We start from the raw sequence: 22,445 nt of genomic DNA on the forward strand, positions 1-22,445 counted from the left end.
AGCATTTTAAATGCTGGCCCCTGGAAATGCATTTTGCAAACTATCCAAGAACATATCTTTACATGTATCTGTAAATATATTTACATTCATGTGAAGGCCAAGTAGCTCAAATCATGTTGGTTCATATATTTTATAGGAATATTTTAAATTAAGAGTAGAAAGTAAAGAGATCAGAAGTTATACTGCTTCACACCCAACATAGTCCAGTGAGCACTTGTCTTCCTAAACCTATTTGCTACTCATATTTGCCTTCATTAGAAATAATACTAGGACTTCACTGGCGGTCCAGTGATTAAGACTTTGCCTTCCAATCCAGGGGGTGTTCGTTCGACCCCTGGTTGCAAAGCTAAGATCCCACATGCCTTGCAGCTGAAACACCGAAAGGTAAAACAGAAGCAGGATTGAAACAAATTCAAAAAGGGCTTTAAAAATGGTCTACATAAAAAACTCTTTAAAAAAAGGAAATAATACTAATTCCCCCCAAATCTTTCATAACAACCTTCAGTATCCAAAAACAAATGATTTCATTTACAACCTTAGAATTCAGTGAGTATCATTTATGTTTATCATTTTAATTATATTAAATGCTAACATAAAAGATCAATTTGCCTAACATAGGTTTATAGTGAGTTATTGATTTTTGGTGAGTTAATGGACTTAATTCTGGCAAAACAGTTGACTTAGAAGCTTTAAATGGAAACAGCTAAATTTTTTGCACCCAAATTATGTCTTCTCATTCTATAATTTTTATCTGTTCTAAACTACAGAAGACACAGAGCTTCCATGGAAGCAGCAAGCAATGAACAGTGTATTTCTCTCTAACTTCCTGTTAAATTTCATATTAAAAAATGCATGAAAAAAAAGACTAAGCATGTCTGCAGCACTGAAAACAGTTTTTTTTAACATATTTTGACACCATGTTACTTAGCTACATGAGATCAATTCAAAGGGAAATTACATAGCATATTTGATAAATTAATATAGTCAACAAAGTAAATTCATATAGTTTATTTATAATTTCATACCACATAGAGAAAATACCTTCTTAAATATCTAGTGTATTTTTAAAATTTTCTTATAACTAGACATACTGGGCTAGTACATAAACTCCCAAATATCAGAATTGAACCAAATTACATTTTCTGATAATGCTTAAATTTTTCTGATTTGAGGAGAATAAATAAAAGTCTTGCCTTATACAGAATACCCCAGTATTAACCAGACATATTAATGATTTAAATGTGAGAAATAAATTAAGAGAAACCAAATAATATGAACTGACTATTTCACAGTCTCTGCTTATGCACCAACAAAGCATGAGAAGAAGTAATAAAAGGAATTACAGAGAAAAATAGTGGTCGATTTAGACTGTGCAAATGTTAAAACCTTCTAGAGATTAGAAAGCATCATTTCAAGTTAAAGAGCTACAGACAATTTGGATAAAATGTTTAGAACAAATGGAAAAATGGTTGCCATATGTAATGTAGAATGATCTCATAAATTGTTAAGAAAAACACTAACTCAGTGGAAAAATGGGCACAAGCCATTGATTTATTTGTAGAAGAACATATGCAAATAGAAAGCAAGCATATACAGAATCATTCTAGAAATTAAAAATATAAATTAAAACAAGGTACTGTTTTTTACTCATCACGATGGCAGAGATGAAAAAATATATGACAGTGATGAGAATGGGCTAGTTTAATTATCCTTAAGCGCTAATGGTGAGTCTAAAGACTCAACATTTCAGAAAGCGATTTAGCAATATGTAAAGAAAAGCTTTGAAATAGTTTCTATCATTCTCCCAGTAAACCCACTTATAAGAACGTAGCCTAAGGAGCTAATCAGAGCTGAAAGAGAAAAATTATGTACATGGCCAAAAATAAAATTAGGCAATAAGAAAATGATTAATAAGTAATGACACATTCATATATGGAATATAAACAGCCTTTAAAAATCATTTTTCAAAGAGCCTTGGCAAACTGCTAGCTAATCTAGCTATGGGATACAAGACTGCAGAATTGGGATGAGAATCCTGTAAATAAGTCACTTAATCTTCCTCCATGTCAAGTGGTTCACTAACAAGAGCATCCAATACAGAGCTCTGGAGCAGGGGTCCCTAGCTTCTAGATTCTAATGCCTGTGATCTGAGGTGGAGTTGATGTAATAGTAATAATAATAATAATAGAAATAAAGTGCACAATAAATGTAATGCACTTGAATCATCCTGAAACCATTCATCTCTCCCCACCATCCATGGAAAAATCATCTTCCATGAAACTGGTCCCTGCTGCCCAAAAGTTTGGGGACCCCTGCAAGAAGCCAGGAGACTGGTGGAGGGGGGACCAAGTGCTTGCTCTGCAGTAGGGTGGATGCCCTTCATCCCTCCCTACCTTGGACCTTCAGAGTCCATTCTGTATAAAATGAAGAATCTGAGTAACATTCCTGAAGCCTGCACAGGGCTTCCCCTCCAGGTGGGAGAACACTAGAATGCCATCTCCAATGGGCCATCTTTGCTGCCAGACTGTCTTGTGTCACCATAAGCTTGCTTGCCATTTCCTAAGGTCATGCCTGTGACCAGACATGCCCTCAGAAGGAACAATGGGTTTTTAAAAATAGTGATGTGTTTCACCTTACCTTGAGAGGAACCACCTATCCTATTGTTACAAAGTATGAACAGGGCGGGGAGGTGGGGAAAACCAGAAAGGCTAAATGTTGCATGTTTAAAACCAGATAGTATTCTTCTATTCTGTGTTTTGCCTTTGACTGTGTGGATCACAATAAACTGTGGAAAATTCTGAAAGAGATGGGAATACCAGACCACCTGACCTGCCTCTTGAGAAACCTGTATGCAGGTCAGGAAGCAACAGTTAGAACTGGACATGGATATTGATCAATGGAACAAAATAGAAAGCCCAGAGATAAATCCACGCACATATGGACACCTTATCTTTGACAAAGGAGGCAAGAATATACAATGGATTAAAGACAATCTCTTTAACAAGTGGTGCTGGGAAAACTGGTCAACCACTTGTAAAAGAATGAAACTAGAACACTTTCTAACACCATACACAAAAATAAACTCAAAATGGATTAAAGATCTCAATGTAAGACCAGAAACTATAAAACTCCTAGAGGAGAACATAGGCAAAACACTCTCCGACATACATCACAGCAGGATCCTCTATGACCCAACCTCACAGAATATTGGAAATAAAAGCAAAAATAAACAAATGGGACCTAATTAAACTTAAAAGCTTCTGCACCACAAAGGAAGCTATTAGCAAGGTGAAAAGGCAGCCTTCAGCATGGGAGAAAATAATAGCAAATGAAGCAACTGACAAACAACTAATCTCAAAAATATACAAGCAACTCCTACAGCTCAACTCCAGAAAAATAAAGGACCCAATCAAAAAATGGGCCAAAGAACTAAATAGACATTTCTCCAAAGAAGACATACAGATGGCTAACAAACACATGAAAAGATGCTCAACATCACTCATTATCAGAGAAATGCAAATCAAAACCACTATGAGGTACCATTTCGTGCCAGTCAGAATGGCTGCAATCCAAAAGTCTACAAGCAATAAATGCTGGAGAGGGTGTGGAGAAAAGGGAACCCTCTTACACTGTTGGTGGGAATGCAAACTAGTACAGCCACTATGGAGAACAGTGTGGAGATTCCTTAAAAAACTGGAAATAGAACTGCCTTATGATCCAGCAATCCCACTGCTGGGCATACACACTGAGGAAACCAGAAGGGAAAGAGACACGTGTACCCCAATGTTCATCACAGCACTGTTTATAATAGCCAGGACATGGAAGCAACCTAGATGCCCATCAGCAGATGAATGGATAAGAAAGCTGTGATACATATACACAATGGAGTATTACTCAGCCATTAAAAAGAATACATTTGAATCAGTTCTAATGAGGTAGATGAAACTGGAACCTATTATACAGAGTGAAGTAAGCCAAAAAGAAAAACACCAATACAGTATACTAACGCATATATATGGAATATAGAAAGATGGTAACAATAACCCTGTGTATGAGACCGCAAAAGAGACACTGATGTATAGATAAGTCTTGTGGACTCTGTGGGAGAGGGAGAGGGTGGGGAGATTTGGGAGAATGGCATTGAAACATGTATAATATCATGTATGAAACAAGTCGCCAGTCCAGGTTCGATGCACGATACTGGATGCTTGGGGCTGGTGCACTAGAACGACCCAGAAGGAGGGTATGGGGAGGGAGGAGGGAGGAGGATTCAGGATGGGGAACACAGATATACCTGTGGCGGATTCATTTTGATATTTGGCAAATCTAATACAATATTGTAAAGTTTAAAAATAAAATTAAATTAAAAAAAAAAAAAAGAAGAACTGGACATGGAACAACAGACTGGTTCCAAATAGGAAAAGGAGTACATCAAGGCTGTATATTGTCACCCTGCTTATTTAACTGCTATGCAGAGTACATCATGAGAAATGCTGGGCTGGAGGAAGCACAAGCTGGAATCAAGATTGCCAGGAGAAATATTAATAACCTCAGATATGCAGATGACACCACCCTTATGGCACAAAGTGAAGAAGAACTAAAGAACCTCTTGATGAAAGTAAAAGAGGAGAGTGAAAAAGTTGGCCTAAAGCTCAACATTCAGAAAACAAAGATCATGGCATCTGGTCCCATCACTTCATGGGAAATAGATGGGGAAACAGTGGAAACAAAGTCAGACTTTATTTTTTGGGGCTCGAAAATCACTGCAGATGGTGACTGCAGCCATGAAATTAAAAGATGCTTACTCCTTGGAAGGAAAGTTATGACCAACCTAGATAGCATATTGAAAAGCAGAGACATTACTTTGTCAACAAAGATCTGTCTAGTCAAGGCTATGGTTTTTCCAGTGGTCATGTGTGGATGTGAGAGTTGGCCTATACAGAAAGCTGAGCACTGAAGAATTGATGCTTTTGAACTGTGGTGTTGGAAAAGACTCTTGAGAGTCCCTTGGACCACAAGGAGATCCAACCAGTCCATTCTGAAGGAGATCAGTCCTGGGTGTTCATTGGTAGGACTGATGTTGAAGCTGAAACTCCAATACTTTGGCCACCTGATGCGAAGAACTGACTCATTTGAAAAGACCCTGATACTGGGAAAGATTGAGGGCCGGAGGAGAAGAGGACGACAGAGGATGAGATGGTTGGATGGCATCACCTACTCAGTGGACATGGGTTTGGGTGGACTCCGGGAGTTGGTGATGGACAGAGAGGCCTGGAGTGCTGTGGTTCATGGGGTCGCAAAGAGTCGGACATGACTGAGCGACTGAACTGAACTGAATTCTGTGTTTTTTTAAAGGCCAATTGGAGAAAATGACTGACAATCAATAAATAATTTTCTAAAATTTGGCTCTTAGGAAAAAAAATTAATGTAGGTTTTCACCTCAGGCTATATACTCAAATATTTTTTCTGGTAGATTAAGACCAATATGATCTTGAAAAAAAAAAGCAAGAGGTTATTGGGGTCTTTTAAATGCCACCCCTGAGTTTTCCTTATTCTTTAGCCAGGAAAGCATGTATTTTTGTTGTGTGACTATCTTCTTAGTCCCGTGGATGTTTATACACAGGATGCGTGCTCATGGCTCAGCGTGAGACTCAGCACAGGCGGCACTCTTCAGCCACCCTCAGCATCATTGTGTGCGCTCCCCCTGTGTTTCTGGTGGAGTGTGCTCCTGTATGTATGCAGGATGGCTGGGAGTGAGGGAGAACCTAACTCCATGGACCAGAACAAAACTAAAGAGCCTCTGAGGATTCTAATCCATGACCTCTGCCCAACAGAGGATATGAGAGTAAATGACAGATAGGTAGTGAGCACTTCCAAGAGACAGACGGTGGTCCAGAGGGGACATCTGTGGGTCTTACCACACAAGCAAAGCTGTTTCATTCTCCTCTGTTTCTCCTGTGACCTTAGTTTAGAAGAGAATGTGAGGGGTAGGCTGGGAGCAGCCTCTTCCCCAAACCTAAGACTGTAACTGAAAAGCTAAATGCTCACTTTTCGAGGTCCTGATGCAGAGTTCTCAAATCTGAGGGGACAGAGAGCTCAAAGCCCATGAGCTGTAGGAGGACAGATCTGACTTGGCTCTAGGGCATTGGTGGTCAGCTGATGGAAAAAAGAGCCAAAGGCAGACTTCTCTGGCAGTCCAGTGGTTAAGGCTTCGCCTCCCCGTGCAGAGGGTGGCAAATTCGATCCCTGATTGGGGAGTTAAGATCTCATATGCCTTATGGCCAAAAAAACAAAACATAAAGCAGGAGCAATATTGTAACAAATTCAGAAGACTTTTTAAAGGGTCCACATCAAAGGGGAAAAAAAAGAAGAAAAGGAAGAGCCAAAGTAATTGTTGAGCAGGTTCAAATGGGGGTGGGGCTGGCAGCTGCTTTCTGAGGAGGTCACAGGGAGCCTGGAGACAGATCCACTGAACACTAAGGCACACCTGAAGTGCTCTGGATACTTTGAGCAGACGCACCTGCCTTTGTAACGCAGCACCTCAGGAAAACACCAAAGAAGGAAGGAAGGAAAACAAGTGGTCGGATCTATAACGAGCATCAGTGAAAATATCTCTGGGAACTCAGAGCCTGAGGCAGTGCAAGGCAGAGAGGAGCACAGAGGGACTGAATCATCCACACAAGCTTGGAATCTGCACCCAGTTCTCTCCAAGCGACCTAGCCTGGCTGAAGGGCAGACAAGGTGAAAGGCAGACAGAGCAGCTTCCTGAAGGCAGGTTGCAACCCGAACTATGGTGAATCCTGCCTTTAACACATAGCCATGAGCATTCCTCCATTCTAAGATTTCCTCTGGGTCCTTATATTGCTTCAAGTTCATAGACTGTCCATTTGTGAATAGAAATTTACCAAAACTGACAAACAGATTTCTTAAGGAAGAAACAGTAACATCAATGCATTTCTATGCTGCTAATATCTGATTTAGACCTGTGATACTTTGGCAAATTATATTCTGCATGTTTACTTAAGTAAAATAGTATAATTATCATGAAATGAGAATAATGCTGAAATTTAATTTGCTAGAGCAAATATTGGTAATGAGTTTTAAGTCTGTCTTCTGCCTTCTGAAGGCAAAATGTTGAGATTTGTCCTTTCATTATTTTTTAAATGTGCATTCCTGACAGACTCAAACACTTCATGAAATTATTAGCAGAACTACAATATAAATAAGTGTTTTACCTTCTGGCTATTTAATATAGCAACAACCTTTAAGAGCTAATATGTATCATGCACGTCACACAAAATGGTCACAAACCTAATTGTTCTACTGCCAACATTGATGTGTTGCTGGTAATTCGTGATTATAAATGTTTATGTCACTTTTATAATTAAGGAGTTAGGATGATGTTGGCAGGCAATGTTTGTATGCCCCCAAAGGAACAAAAATTTAGAAGGCAAAATAAATTTGTGCCTTTCTGAAATATTTGTATGCTGACAACCTTACGGGCAAAAAAATATGAAATATTCTGGGGAGGTTTAATCTGAACGATCATACTCTATTGAGTACATTCCTCAATAGTTTTCACCTACTGGCCGCCCACATTATATGGTGGTAGCTGAAGGGAAGACACCTCTTAAGATTATTCAGCCCAAGCTTCACATTATCTTGGTGAAGAAAAAAGTTAATTCTGCAAGATATAAGAATTAATCAGAAGTTCTGAAAATTCAACACCTGTTGAGGTTATATCTGTAATATGCACATTCCCTCATGCATGTTCATAATTTTATGTAAATGTGACCATCCCATACATTCCAGGATTCTTTTGAATTCATTACTTTTAAAATTTTCTCTCTGGTGTCTATAAATGTGATCTCATGTATCAAGATCTCATTTTCTTTTGTTTTATTCCAAAAATAACAGTAATGAATGATTGTCCTGCCTTTCTCTGGTCCACGTTGTTCCACGCCTTACACCACGATAACATACTCCCAACTAGCTGATCTTTGTCACCCAGCAATTTCCCATACATTTAAAAATGAATGAGGTGGATAACATTAGGATGTGAATGCTCTTGTGATAAGTTTATTCACACAGTGGGCTGGGGCTGGGACTAGGAAGTTAGCCATCTGTGAGTCTCCACCCTGGTTAGAGTTGTTTTATGCTGGCAGTCATGGCTGCTTACACATAGAAGTATGAGATATTCTTTGATTTGATTAGATTTGACTTGATTTGATTAGAAAGATTTGGAACAATTCAGTTTCTCTGTGTATTTCTACCTCTGAGGATTAGGAATTATTGTTGCCCCATTATTATTTGCAGTAATGATCTAGTGATGCCCTTAAAGTCCCACTAGAAAACGTGTGCTCAGATATCTGTTGAATATAGGCCATTCCCCACTAAGCACCCGTACCCCACTCCTTGCCCAACTTTGAAATATTTTTTGTGCAGACATTCCTGCACAGATGCACTCAGGGATGGAGATCAAGAATCATGAAAAATAGAAATTCTTTGTAAAAGGCCTATTGTTAGTCACTCAGTCCTGTCCAACTCTTTGCAACCCCATGGACTGTAGCCCCACCAGGCTCCTCTGTCCATGGGATTCTCCAGGCAAGAATACTGGAGTGGGTAGCCATTCTCTTCTGTAGGGGATCTTCCCGACCTAGGGATCAAACCCAGGCCTTCCACATTACAGGCAGATTCTTTACCATCTGAGCCACCAGGGAAGCCCCAAGAGGCCTATTAGCTCTGTGCATAAAAAGCCGTTGGTAAGGAGCACTGACTGCCAAGTGTGGAGCACTGACTGCCAAGTGTGAAGATCATCAGCAACATCTGATGATGTTGCTACAGATTTGAGAACTTGGCTCTGTGAAAGAGCAAGGAAAGGAGGACAAACTTAATTCTTTCTTTGCCAGCATTTTCAAAGTCCAGTCTGAACATCCTAATAGTTTGAGATTCTAAATATTGGTGAAAGACTAGATTAGACTTTTAGAAAAGAGGCCCGCCTGCAGACTAGCAGTCCCTTGGTTTGGGCCATAATATGAGGTGGTGCTTTGGACTGAGGATCATGCAGTGTGTGGATGGATGGATGGGTGGATGGGTAGATGAATGGATGGATAGATGGGTCACTGTATAAGGCCAGCAACAGGGGATTCTGTGAGCATTATCCTCCTTTTCTAGATTTTATGGCAGTTTTTCTCCTTGCCTGCCCCATTCATCCTCTGAGCTGCTATTCCATGTTACCAAACTGTGCAATTCTTTTCTTCCTCTTCTGCTTATTTCTCATGGTTCTAGACCATCAGACAATTGGAGGGAAGCATGTGGTGAGGATTATGATACGGGTTGGTGGGAACAACAAAGGAATTTCTTCTTTCTTCCAGTTTTAGCCCCAGTTGTATGTATATAATTTGTTCTTTAACCCTAAAGGAAAACCTTGCTTAATAATACCTTTGGTAATGGAGTCCTTATTTATGATCATCTTTCTTGTAGGTATCTCAAAAGGAGAGGAGCCAAAAATATTGAGACCCCCAAGGCGGCCCCGAAAACCCAAAACACTAAATAACTCTGAAGACTCCACATACTATTCTCTGCTTCATGTAAGTGTGTATGTTAGGTGCTTAGTCGTTCATGTCCATCTCTTTTCGACCTCATGGACTGTAGCCTGCCAGGCTCCTTTGTCCGTGGAATTCTCCAGGCAAGAAAACTGAAGTGGGTAGCCATTCCCTTCTCCAGAGCATCTTCCCCACCCAGGGATTGAACCTGCGTCTCCTACATTACAGGCAGATTCTTTACCTTTTGAGCCACTACTGGCTTGATCTTATTATCAAATGGGAGCTGTAGTGTCTCCTCTAATGGCCAGTAAGGAAACTGACCACACAGTCCTGTCAAGAGGGAGGGCTCTTTGAAGGAGACACTCGTTGGCTTCTCCTTCCTGGCCCCTCCCTGACTGATGACCTGGACACTTGCCTGTTCTCTAGCCTCTCTTCCTCAGGGTCCACCCCTCCCCAACAGGCCTGTGGCCTCCCAGGAGTTTTCTCTACTAGTCCTTGAATCTGAACCGATATGCAAATATCAACTCAGATAGAGAAGGGCATCACAGCAGGAGCTCTCCAGAGAGGGACCTTAGTGTGAAAGGGTGAGTCTCCAAGGAAGGGAGGGGGAGAAGGAGATACTTATCGAGGACCTTTTAAATTCTAGGTCCAGCGTGACCTGTGTTCACGAGCATTGTGAGATCGAATTCTAGAAAGAGCCTGAAGGGTGACATCCCTATCTCCCAGATCAGGAATCTGAGACATGGATGAGGCACTTCTGAGCCCTGAGGGCCATTCGCTGTCCTCAGGTCTTCTGACTCCACATCTGTTGAGTCATAGTGAGCAGCCTGGGAGCTCTTGGCATCACCCTCGCCAGCCTGTCCTTCCTCTCAGGTTCCTGTTCTTCCATTAATCCACCATCATCCACCTGGTTACCTACACCAGGAAAGTGGGAGGCAGCCTGAGTCTTGCCTGCTGTCTCAAACCCAACATCAGATCAGTCACTCAAAAGCGTGTCTTCTCCCCACAAAGGCTGGCTCTGATTCATCTTCCTCCTCTGACTACCTTGGCAACTACTTTATTCCAGACTATCTCATTCCTCACCTGGATAGTTCAGACCCTACCTAATTGCTTCTAATCTCAGCTTCTGTAGTCCGTCTCGCCCTGCATAGTGCCTTTAATAGCTTGGCCACTCCTGCATCAAATCCATATGCCTTCCTTGTTGGACCAGGGACAGCTCTTCCTCCCAGCCCCACTGACCAGAGTTACCTACTGGCATCTCTGCCGGTGCACAGCCTCCCATGCCCCTAAGTCTTTTGCTTCTGCTGGTCCTTCTATTTGGAATACTTATCCCCTTCCCCCTGCATGGTTGAGAGAGCAACAATTCTCCATGTCCCAAAGAACCCAGAGAAGGTTTCCCATGAGTTGGAATTTTCTCCTATCTCCCCAGCATCAAATGAAGCTTGACTTCCAGATCAGCCATCTCCTAGTCCTCTTCCTTCTCTCTGGTGGTTTCTCTCCAGTTTCTTTGGAAGGGTCCTGTTCCCCTTGGTGTTGCCTAGGATTCAATCTTAGATTCTCTTCTCATCCCATTATCTTCAGACATTCTCATCAGCTGCCATGACCTCAGTTTCTACCAATTCCTGAATCCTGGTCTCTGGCTCAGACCTCCCCCTCTCTCCAAACTCAAATATCAAAATGCCTAGTGTTCATTTTACGTATTCTATGTGATGGACAAAGGCACGCATACATGTATGTGTGTGTGTGTGTGTGTGTGTGTGCATACGCGGACCTACATACTATGGATACACATATACACATAGAGAGAGACCTATATTCTATAGGTCCACACACACACAAGCATATGCAGGCACAGAGTTTTATTGAGATGTAAGTCACATGCCATACAATTCACCCATCTAAGGTATACAATTAAATGTTTTTCAGTGTAAATACAGAGTTGTACAACCATCACCACAATTTTACTTTATTTTTTCATTTATTTTCAAAATACAACTTTTAATTGAAATATAGTTGATTTTCAATGTTGTAAATCAGTATATAAATTAAATATATATAGCTGACTCACAAGTGAGTCCCAACTCCCAAGAAGATTACTTTGTCATCATACTACTATTTTTAAAATTAATATAAAGTGTTTTCGTACATCTTAAATTATCAGCGACTGGAATCTGTTTTATAGCCCTGTCTCTTGAAATCTGTGGCTGCAGTGAAACATAAAACATAGAAAACTAGCATATTATTATAAGTAAAAACACACCATGGGCTCATATTTATCTGGCCCTTACCTGGATTGGGGGAGGTTACACATTAAGTGAAATGTAAGATGTGGTGGAGCCCCATCCCCTTTAAATATTAAAATACATTCTGTACTTTTAAATGGTTTTCATAAACATCATTCTAAAATATGCTGCATATTTTAAGCCTTCTCTTCATGACCCAGGCCACTGTAGTCAGCAAAAATGTTTGTATTTTATTCACATCTGTGCTTATCAAAGAAGCTGCCTGACAGTCGTATCTAAAGCAGCAGCTGCTTCTGTATTTGCCTGGCCCAGCTTCATATTTCTTCATAGCAGGTATAAATATGTATCTGCTTGTTTCCTGTCTGACTCTCCCCTGTGGATTAGAAGCTCCAGGAAGACAGAGACTTTGCTCCTTCTTATAGCCCCGTTGTTGCTCATCATGAGCCTATTTGCTAAAAAAAAAACAGGACATATTTAGACAAGATTCTCAGCGCTGCCAGACTGTGGACATGACACCCTTCGTGCATGCCTGACATGAGCAGCTGTGCTGACAGGTGTCTCACCGATTGATACAGCTTTTGTTTCTCCTTGGACATCGCCATTGACTGTGGTCATTCCAGCTGCCTTCATACCAATACCAGCTCTCTTCTGTGATGGGATTCTCTTAACCTCCTACATCTGGGAAATGTTGCTGTTGTCCTGTCCAAAATAAGAGTAAACTGAGGCTGAGAATCGTGGCTTTGAGGAGAGAATGTTAGCTGAATACTTCGCTCTGTTGTCACGGGGTGTGGTGTCTGCTCTAACGTCCAGAAATTGTGCAGCCATCAGCAAAATGACTCAGGGCCAACAGCTTCCTCAAAAAGTGAGTGATGGACACAGTCCCATCACAGGCCCCTTCTGGTCCCATTATTTTTCTGGAGTCTTCCCCGAACATAGCAGCAGGTGGTTTGATCACTCCCAGGTCGCTTATTTTAATGTCTGCATTTTGGCTACTGTCTTAATCTTTGTGAAGACCTCTGAATACATAATGCATTCATGTATTTCCAAAAGAAAAGTAAGAGTGTGTCCATCATATTGTAATGGAGGTGAATTTTCAAGTTTTACCATAAAGCAAATTTCTTTATGTCACACGGGAAGGAGAAGGTGTAAGATTCAGTGACCGAGGAAGGGTTTCTTCAGAGTCTGCTGAACTCAGACCTCTGTTCTTTCAAAAGCTTCCTCAGAATACATCCTCACCAGATCTCATTCTTAAGTCATCTCTGTTTCCTTGTCTTTCTTCTTTACTCTGGTTTGGCAAGAACCTGCCACAGGACATTTGGTTCTTTATTTGCATTTTAAATTTCAGGTTTGCAATTTGTCACATCAAAACTTTAATTGAGGACTTCCTGTGGTCCAGTAGTTAACATACCATACTTCTAATGCAGGGAGCATGGGTTCAATCTGTGGTCAGGGAGCTAAGATACTGTGGGTCATGCAGTGTGACCAAAATAAAAATAATAAATACAAATTAAAATATAATTTAAAAAGCCTAATTCAAGACATCATTGGTCTTAGCAATTCAAACATGCCTCATTTTATTGTGCTTCACAGGTACTGCTTTTTCTTTTTTTTTTTTTAACAAGTTGGAAGTTTTGTGGAAACCATTCAGAAAGTCTATTGGCACCATTTCCCCAACACAGTTTGCTCACTTCCTGTCTCTGTGTCCCATTTTGGTAATTTTTGAAATATTTCAGACCCTCTACCAGCATTTTAATGGCATTTTTAGCAATTAAATATGTTTAAATTTTTAAATTAAGGTATGCATTTTTTAGGCATAATGCTATTGCGCACTTTATAATAGACTATTGCCTTCTCCGATAATAGACTATAGTGTAGTATAAATTGGGCTTCCCTGGTGGTGGTAGTGGTAGAGAACTCTCCTGCCAATGCAAGAGAGATGTGGATTCGATCCCTGGGTCGAGAAGATCCCTTGGAATAAGGGATGGCAACCCACTCCAGTATCTCGCCTGGAGAATCCCCGTGGACAGAGGAGCCTGGAAGACTACAGTTCATAGGGTCGCATGGAGTCCGGCACGACTGAAGCGACTTAGCACTCATGCGCATAGCATAAACTGGCCATACCACACAGCATGTGGGATCTTAGTTCCCCAACCAGGGATCTAACTCACACCTCTTGCATTGAAAGTGCAGAGTCTTAACCACCGTACTGCCAGAGAAGTCCCATGTAAATGTAACTTTTATGCACCATTAAACCAAAAAAAAAAAAAAAAAATTGTGTGACATGCTTTATTGTGATACTCGCTTTATTGCAGTGGCCTAGAACCAAACCTGCAATATCTCTGAGATGAGTATGTAAGTGCCCCTAATATAAAGCCCTCAGTGATAAAATGCATATTAAATCCTCTTCTAGGTCGTACAGTATCCTTCTTCATGATGAAGAATGCCATCACGTACATCCCTAACTTTAGCCCTAGAGCCTAGGAAACTAAGAGACAATTAAATGTAAAGCTCTGTCTTAAAGTTCATATTTCTCTGCCTTTGTTCCTTATTTACAGCTCCTATTTTATTCCTTTGACTACATAATTGCTTCTATTATAGGCCATTTTAATTAATTTTGGGAAAAATATACCACAGAATTACATTTCATATGAGTATTCTAGCACAGATGAGAGCGAAAAAAAAGTGCAGACAATATTTCTTCCTTTAAGAATTCAGTAATTGAGAACCAGCTTGTACATAGCATCTCCCAGACAGAAATACTGATCCAGAAGAAAATGTGGTCCTTGCCAGGGCAGAGCAGTATTTGATTCTTGGCTGTAGAAAGAGGATCTCTGTTACTCAGCATCATTCAGCATCTCTTCAGATTATAGAAAATTGTTATCAAGAACAGGAGAGACACTTTTTCAGATAATGGATCAAGGAAGCAGGACCTCTCAGATTAAAGCAGGAACACCACCCTGGTCCCAGGGGATCATTAGCTGAACTGCTGGGGGCCATTGTACCTCAGCTGGTACATCATTGTTTGTAAGCACCTCTAGCCTAGGGCTCTGGGTCAGGAACATGAAGTTAACAGGAAATGTTAAGGAGGATGGGAATGTCTTTGGTGCCTTGTCCCTTACATTGTTACTTCCAGAATGATCCACTCCCAGACTTGATGCAGGTAAGCATTCACTTCTACCTCATCCACTGGCTATAATACCAACCAATAAGAAGAAAGCAAACTATGAACTTTTTGACTCATCTAACATTTTAGGGTATTAAAATGATAAACGATGAGAAAAAAGTGATTCAATGTATCTATAAAGATAACGGGAAAACCCTTCATATCGACAAACCATTATTATTAATAATTGCCATTTTTATTATCTTGCATTTTTAGGGTGTCAGTCAACTTGATGCTTGCATTAGTGTTTCCACAATTATAATATCTTCAGCTTGTTTGCAGTATTTGTTTCCTTAGCCTAAAAGACATATATACTCTTTTCAACATGTAAATATAAAAGTTCAAATATATTGAGCTAAAACCCAGTGAAATATAATTTTATATGTTAATACTATAGTAATATATCCATTAATTATATTAAGATCATAATATTATATAGATTATTTTTAATTATTCTATTCCCTTTAGAAATCAATCCAAGAAGAAAAACGAAGACCAAGGAAAGATAGGTAATTATTGTTTTTAAATTTTAATAACTCATCAAACCAAAATATAAATCTATATGTTCAAATTATGTTTAAAGGCCACCTATTTTATATGCATAGATTTGGAAAGTGGTGTGCTGTCAATAAATTTTAAAATATGGAGTTTATATGTAATCTATAAGATCTTGCCTATTGGAAATATATATTGAGCTAAACCCAGTAGGTGGCTCATCCATCTACCAATGCAAGAGGCACAGATTTGATCCCTGGGTTGGGAAAGACCCCCCTGGAGAAGGGAACGGCAACCCACTCCAGTATTCTTACCTGGGAAATCCCATGGACAGAGGAGCCTGGCAGACTACAGTCCATGGGGTCGCAAAGACTCAGACACAACTTAGGGACTGAGCACAAGCAGAAACACAGTGCATGGTATATATACTGCGGACTCAAGACAGTTTTGAGTAAATTGTACCATCCAATACAGAATTGTCCTTTCTTGTCCCATTAATATGGTTTTGATTGAGCTATTTGAACATGCTCATGTTCATGAGCTTTCTTTCCCCAAACTCCTTTGTACTTCTTTGTTCTTCAACACGAGCTAAATCTTACATTTTATTAATATAATGGTTATGGATTTGTCAGGAATCTGAGGTTTCTGACACCTGTGTGTGTGGCCCACTTCAATTCAAACTATTTCCCTTTCCCTGTAACATTTCAGTCCACGCTTTTAATATCATCCCACTATTTCAATCAACTAATTTCCAGACAGTGCTCAAAACAATTGAGAGTTCTTCTGAGAAGCATGAGTGGACACAGAGTTCCCTATTTATGAATTGGTGGCATTCTGAAAATGTGTTTGCAAATTGGTTATCTTAACTTGAAAAGAGCTTTTCCCCAAAGGACTGTAACACCTGGTAGTTTTCCAGACCTTTACCTCTTGACCTCGGATGAAGTCCCATCAGATTACAGAGCACCTGGGAACCGGAAGCATAGCTTGAGTAGATCCACGAATGAAAATGGTTGGGGACACACCCCTGTGAGTGTGTCATGTGCAGGAATTAAAATCTAGTACAGAAATTAACCCCCCAAAGACCAGGCGATAAGGAAGGACAGGGGTTGCCTGTGAAGGAAGTCAGGTAAGATCATGATGCCCTGTGCGCATCTATAGGCTCATGGATAAATTTGGAAATGGTTGTGCCGGGACATAAAGGTCAGCTTTCCTCATAGTGGCCCAAGGGTCAGTTGTGAGCTGTGGCCAAATGAGTATTTATAATCACCAACTATCTAGTAGCTGCTAGTTTTGTGCCAAGTTGGATGTGGTAGAAGTTGGAAAAGCATTTCCAGCAGCTAAATACTCTCCTAAAGGTAAGAGGTGAGTGGTTTTTCTTTTTAACTTATGGTATGTACTGTTTTTTGCACATCGCAAGACTGCTCTCATTCCTATTAGCATGCATGTGGGACTCAATTACTGTAAATATTAATGCTTTAAATGAAGAAACCAAGTGTCTTACAAGTTTCAGTGAGTAGACAGCCTGATTCTATGGTGTGTTTGGTCATTTGCAGTCAGGGGAAATTATTAGATCTGGAGGATTTCTATTATAAGGAGTTTTTGCCCAGTCATCCTGGACCAAAGGACCACAACCCTAGTTTAAGAGAACGAAGACAACAGCAAGAACTCCAGGAACAATGTTTCAAAGCTGATGAAAGGTAATAAATATATGTTAAAAGTACAGCATTTTGGATGTTATACTCACCATTCCATTTCTAGAGCACTTTCATTTATGTATGGACTAATCAGGCTACAGTCCATGCGGTCACAAAGAGTTGAATATGACTGAAGCAATTAAGCTTGCTAGCTTAATGCCAGTGTCCTTACTGAATATTGCATCTTGTGATTGATACGTTGTTTAAAAGTAAAATCAAGGATTATGGTAGGTAATCAGATATCACAGTTTTTCTGCACAATCTCAGTGTTTACTTGTTTTCTTGGTGTAATCATCAATAGAATCTCCTTTTAAAATACCTCGGTTTCGATGATAAATGATATGGTCATACTAACTGTAAGCAATACCTGTCTTCAGTAGTAGCCACAACCTATGTTTAAGCTCTAACCAATGTGATTTTATTTACTTATTGGCTTCTCAATGATGCTATGTAATTTCTCGGAATCGATGATGTCAGACCAAAAAAAAAATATTTGGGAGAAAATTTCATACAGAAATGTATATTTTGGATATGATTTACACTTTGCCACCAGCTTTGATATTTAACTTAAACCATTTGTAGCTTACTTAGAATTTGGGGAATCTTTTTTTCTTTCCCCAAAAAATTCTTGGTAAAGTTTTGAAATTGAGGGCACATAATAAGGTGGACATGTGGTATATGAAAAACGGGAACAACACCAGGCAATATAAAGCTGTTTTTCCAACATTCTAACTGAACATCCTGTTGGCCCAGGGCACTCAGACACCTCACCCACCTCTTTGACAGTGTGACGTGTGGTTAAGAGAAGAGGCTCTAAAGCCTCTTTTAACTTATGGTATGTACTTAGATTTGGGTCCTGATTCTGCTACTTCAGTTCAGTTCAGTTCAGTCGCTCAGTCGTGTCTGACTCTTTGCGACCCCATGAATCACAGCACACCAGGCCTCCCTGTCCATCACCATCTCCAGGAGTTCACTCAGACTCACGTCCATCGAGTCAGTGATGCCATCCAGCCATCTCATCCTCTGTCGTCCCCTTCTCCTCTTGCCCCCAATCCCTCCCAGCATCAGAGTCTTTTCCAATGAGTTACTGAGTAACCTTGCTCGTGTTACTGGGCCTGTCTAAGCTTCCGTTTCCACATCTGCAAAAGGATTTACTAATTGCTTCTCCCTGTTGTTGGAGAGACGAAATGAAATGATGAATGCGGATGTGATTAATGCCAGACTTGGTGCTGGGGAGTTGTCCAATAAATGGTGGCCGTCATTCTCTTTATTTGCTTGTCCAGAACCAATCTGAACTATGATTTCTGCCCCTTGTCTCCAAAAGAAGAGGTATTCTTCCATCTCAGAGCCGAGAACTGTTAACAGGTTGGAGCTTAGAGATGCTCTGGTCCAACCACAGAGCTCTATACGGGAGTACACCAAGTGCCCAAGAGATTAAAGGATGTGCCCAAAGTCCGAAATAGTGTGTGTGAACTAAAATCCAAGCCAAGCGCTTTCAATCCCGGCTCAGTTGGCTTCTCACTGACTTAGCTGCTTCCCATTTTGACAGGCCAGTCTGCCTCCTCTCCAGTGTGTTCCTCCTCCCCCAGCAGCAGACACGAATCTGCTGTGAACCTGTTCTATCCTGACATTCCAGTGGCATCTAAGGATGTGGAGTCAGCGTTCACTAGACTAGAAGCCAGAAGTCCACATCAGTGGAGTTGCGCTCTTATCTTGTTGTCTTTGCTCTGATCTCATTTACTCTTCCCAGGAGCTGGGGCGGGGCGGGGCAGGGCGGGGGTTGGGGTGGGGGAGTTACTCTCACCATCCTTTTTTATAGATGAGGAGGCTAAGCCTGCAAAGTTTCATACTGCATATAGTCACCTAGATAATAAGTAATGGAAGAGAAATTTGAGCACAGGCCTTTGTGAGTTTAGAGTTGATGACTTTAGGCACCCACACTGGGTGCTAGAGGAAGGAGAGATTCAATGAATGCAGGGGTGCGTAAGATACAGATAGAACATCCTTATGTCCATATATGAGGAGCTGGGCTCTAGAGAGAAAGTATACTGATTTAACCATGCTGACAGGCAACTCCAAGGTCACGTATTTCTAAACTAAGGAAGATTAAAGGGATAAACCAGAAAGTGCAGTAGATCAACCTTGATAGGATCTTGGCTTTAAAATAAAGAACAAAACAGAAAAACAGCTCTAAAGGATCTTTGGGGACAGTTAGAGAAGCTTCAGGCCAAACTATCTGTTGGAATATTTTATATATCTTATATATCTTAAATTATTATTTTATAAACAAATATATTACATCTTTTATATATTTATACTGTATAGAAATATGTGTGTGTGTGAGTTGCTCAGTCATGTCCAATTCTTTTGTGACCCCCATGGACTGCAGCCCACCAGGCCACCCTGTCCATTGAATTCTCCAGGCAGTACTGGAGTGGGATGCCATTTTCTTCTCCAATATATAGCAATATATAGTACATATTTAGACTCCCCTGGTGGCTCAGATGGTAAAGCATCTGCATACAATGCAGGAGACCTGGGTTTGATCCCTGGGTGGGGAAGATCCCCTGGAGAAGGAAATGGCAACCCACTCCAGTACTCTTGCCTGGAAAATCCCATGGACACAGTCCACAGGGTCACAGAGTCAGACATGACTGAGCGACTTCACTTCACTTCACTTGAGTGCATATTTATGTGTAAATATTATTACATTATTCTGATAATTTATTACATCTATTTATATATATTTTGAACATATACACCCCAAATATTAGCATTAGTACACCAGGAAGGTATGAGCAGGTCTGGGTATCAGGGACAACAGCAATGAAGAGTTGAGTGTCTTGTGAATTTGAATGAATGGAAGCAGGTGGCAGGTAGCCAGTGATTAGCCGGACGCATGTCTGTACTCCTGGCTAAGACCAAACCTTCCGTTTGTGCACTGAATCCTAGTCCTTCCGTGTTCACCAGAGCATTGCCCTGCAACTGTCCCCTCTCTCTTCTACACCTTGAATAGTCTGTTCCCTTTACGAAATCATTTCTGACAGTCTGTGAACATGATGTAATTGGATGCATCCTAAAAAGCACCCTTGACTCAATCTGGAAGTCCACCTTGACTTTCCAGAGCACCAGTGTTCCTGGTCTTCATTACAGCAGAAGAGTAATAGATGAGTGCGATCCTGCCTCCTCTAGGTCATCTCTCCCCACCCTTTCTTGGGCTACCACACTCAGGTTTCCGTTCCCATCACTCCATGGAAACTGTCGCTGCCAAGATCATCCTATCTGGAGATGATTCTCAATCCTTATCTCACCCTATAAGTAGCATGTGATGTTCTTTCTTCATTTTCTTCACTGTCTTCCAGGACAGTAAGTACTTCTCTTGGTTTGCCCACTCGAACCAAGAGAAGTACTTACTGTCCTGGAAGACAGTGAAGAAAATGAAGAAAGAACATCACATGCTCATTCCCCATGGCTGATTTCTTTTCATTTGCCTGGCCTCTCAACAATGGAGAGTCTCATCCTTTGTATATCTTAAATATCATCTATTTACCTAAAACTCTCAAACTGAGAATACCCTGAGATCAGGGCTTATATATCCAACTGCCTATTCAGTATCTCCTCTTGAATATCTAGTATCCCAAACTTAGCACAATTGAAACCAAAATCTTTTAACTCACCCTGCCCCCAAAGATATTCCTTCAGCAGCTTTCCCTATCTCATTAAATGGAAACCTCATTTTTCTTGTTGTTTTAGGTAAAAACCTTGGAAACATTCTTAATTCCTTTCTTTTACACCCCACATCCATTCAATGGACTCTTCCAGATCGACCTACCAAAATGACCAAAATCTGACCAGTTCTCAGCTACTCAGGCTTGCTTAGACTATTGCCCAGTCTTTTTACAGGCCTCTTTACTTCCACTGAATCACTCTGCTACTCAGAAACCTCCAGTGTCTCTCTTGTTCAAGTCCCTGCCATGGTCTCAAAGCTCCATGTTGTCTGTCACACTGTCCCCTCCTTCCTCCTGCTCTCATCCCTTGCTGTTCTCCCCCTTGCTTGCTTCACTCCAGCCATAATAACCTTCTTGCTGTGCCATGAACACAATATACACACTGTCATCTTAGGACCATAATGGGGATCTCTTGTCATCCTGGAATGACTGCCCTTCCCCACAAGATCTGCCTGGCTCCCTCGTCCCCTTCTTCAGGTCTCCCATCAGATGTCACCTTATCAGAGAGTCCTTTCCTGATCACCCTCTATGAAATTGCTTACTACTACTACTACTAAGTCGCTTCAGTCGTGTCCAATTCTATGCGACCCCAGAGCCCACCAGGCTCCCCCGTCCCTGGGATTCTCCAGGCAAGAACACTGGAGTGGGTTGCCATTTCCTTCTCCAATGCATGAAAGTGAAAAGTGAAAGTGAAGTCGCTCAGTCATGTCTGACTCTTAGTGACCCCATGGACTGAAGCCTACCAGACTCCTCCATCCATGGGATTTTCCAGGCAAGAGTACTGGAGTGGAGTACACTCACACACATATACCCCCATCCACCTGGCTCTTCTTTGTAGAAGGCTTCCCAGCCTCCAACTCTCACGACCCGGAGTACTGGAGCTGTCCATGGTCTTCCCCCCTTCTAGACTGTAAATCCTGGGAGAGTAGGGACTTGTGTACACCCATCACCTACACCAGTAGCTGATACTTAGGTGCTCCATGAGTAAATGAATTGATGAATAATGCTGCATTTTAGGGAGCTTCCCCCAAGCAAACTGCAGAACCTAAAGGTAATTGTTGGCAGGGTTTCCCAGCAGTGGCTCCAGGAAGGTGGCCCAACAGCCTCACTGAAGATGTTGAAACACTGGAAAAGCTAACAGAGTGATGGTGCAATTTGGGGGAAGCATTTAGGTGGCTCAGCCGGTAAAGAATCTGCCTGCAATGCAGAAAACCCCGGTTCAATCCCTGGGTTGGGAAGATCCCATGGAGAAGGGAATGGCAAACCACTGCAGTATTCTTGCCTGCAGAATTCCATGGACAGAGGAGCCTTGGGGGGACGGTGTGTGTGTGTGCAGGGGATGTGCTACAGTCCATGGGTCACAAAGAGTCGGACACGCCTGAGTGACTAACACACTTCCTTATTTAAAACAAAGAACTGAGCGTTTGCAAAATGTCTATAGAGGCACCTTGAGTTTGTTTAAGGAGAAGGTACTGAAGTATTAATTGGTTGTGAATTATTTCAAGCCAAACCAAGCTCACCTTTCTGAACTACACCTTCTAATGTTTTACCTAGCTGTCATTCAGACAACTAGGCTT

At 41.1% G+C, this 22,445-nt stretch overlaps 1 protein-coding gene across 1 annotated transcript in view; it reads left to right on the forward strand.

The window, feature by feature from the left end:
• Window positions 1-22,445, forward strand: part of MYO3A (myosin IIIA) — a 161,861-nt gene that overhangs the window by 139,071 nt on the left and 345 nt on the right. The window contains exons 30-32 of the mRNA XM_055545372.1: window positions 9,484-9,590; window positions 15,420-15,460; window positions 17,000-17,143. Coding sequence (XP_055401347.1) covers window positions 9,484-9,590; window positions 15,420-15,460; window positions 17,000-17,143 — 292 coding nt within the window. The remainder of the gene's footprint in view (window positions 1-9,483; window positions 9,591-15,419; window positions 15,461-16,999; window positions 17,144-22,445) is intronic.

The sequence above is a fragment of the Bubalus kerabau genome, chromosome 13, assembly GCF_029407905.1.
Source record: "Bubalus kerabau isolate K-KA32 ecotype Philippines breed swamp buffalo chromosome 13, PCC_UOA_SB_1v2, whole genome shotgun sequence".
Classification (NCBI taxonomy): domain Eukaryota; kingdom Metazoa; phylum Chordata; class Mammalia; order Artiodactyla; family Bovidae; genus Bubalus; species Bubalus kerabau.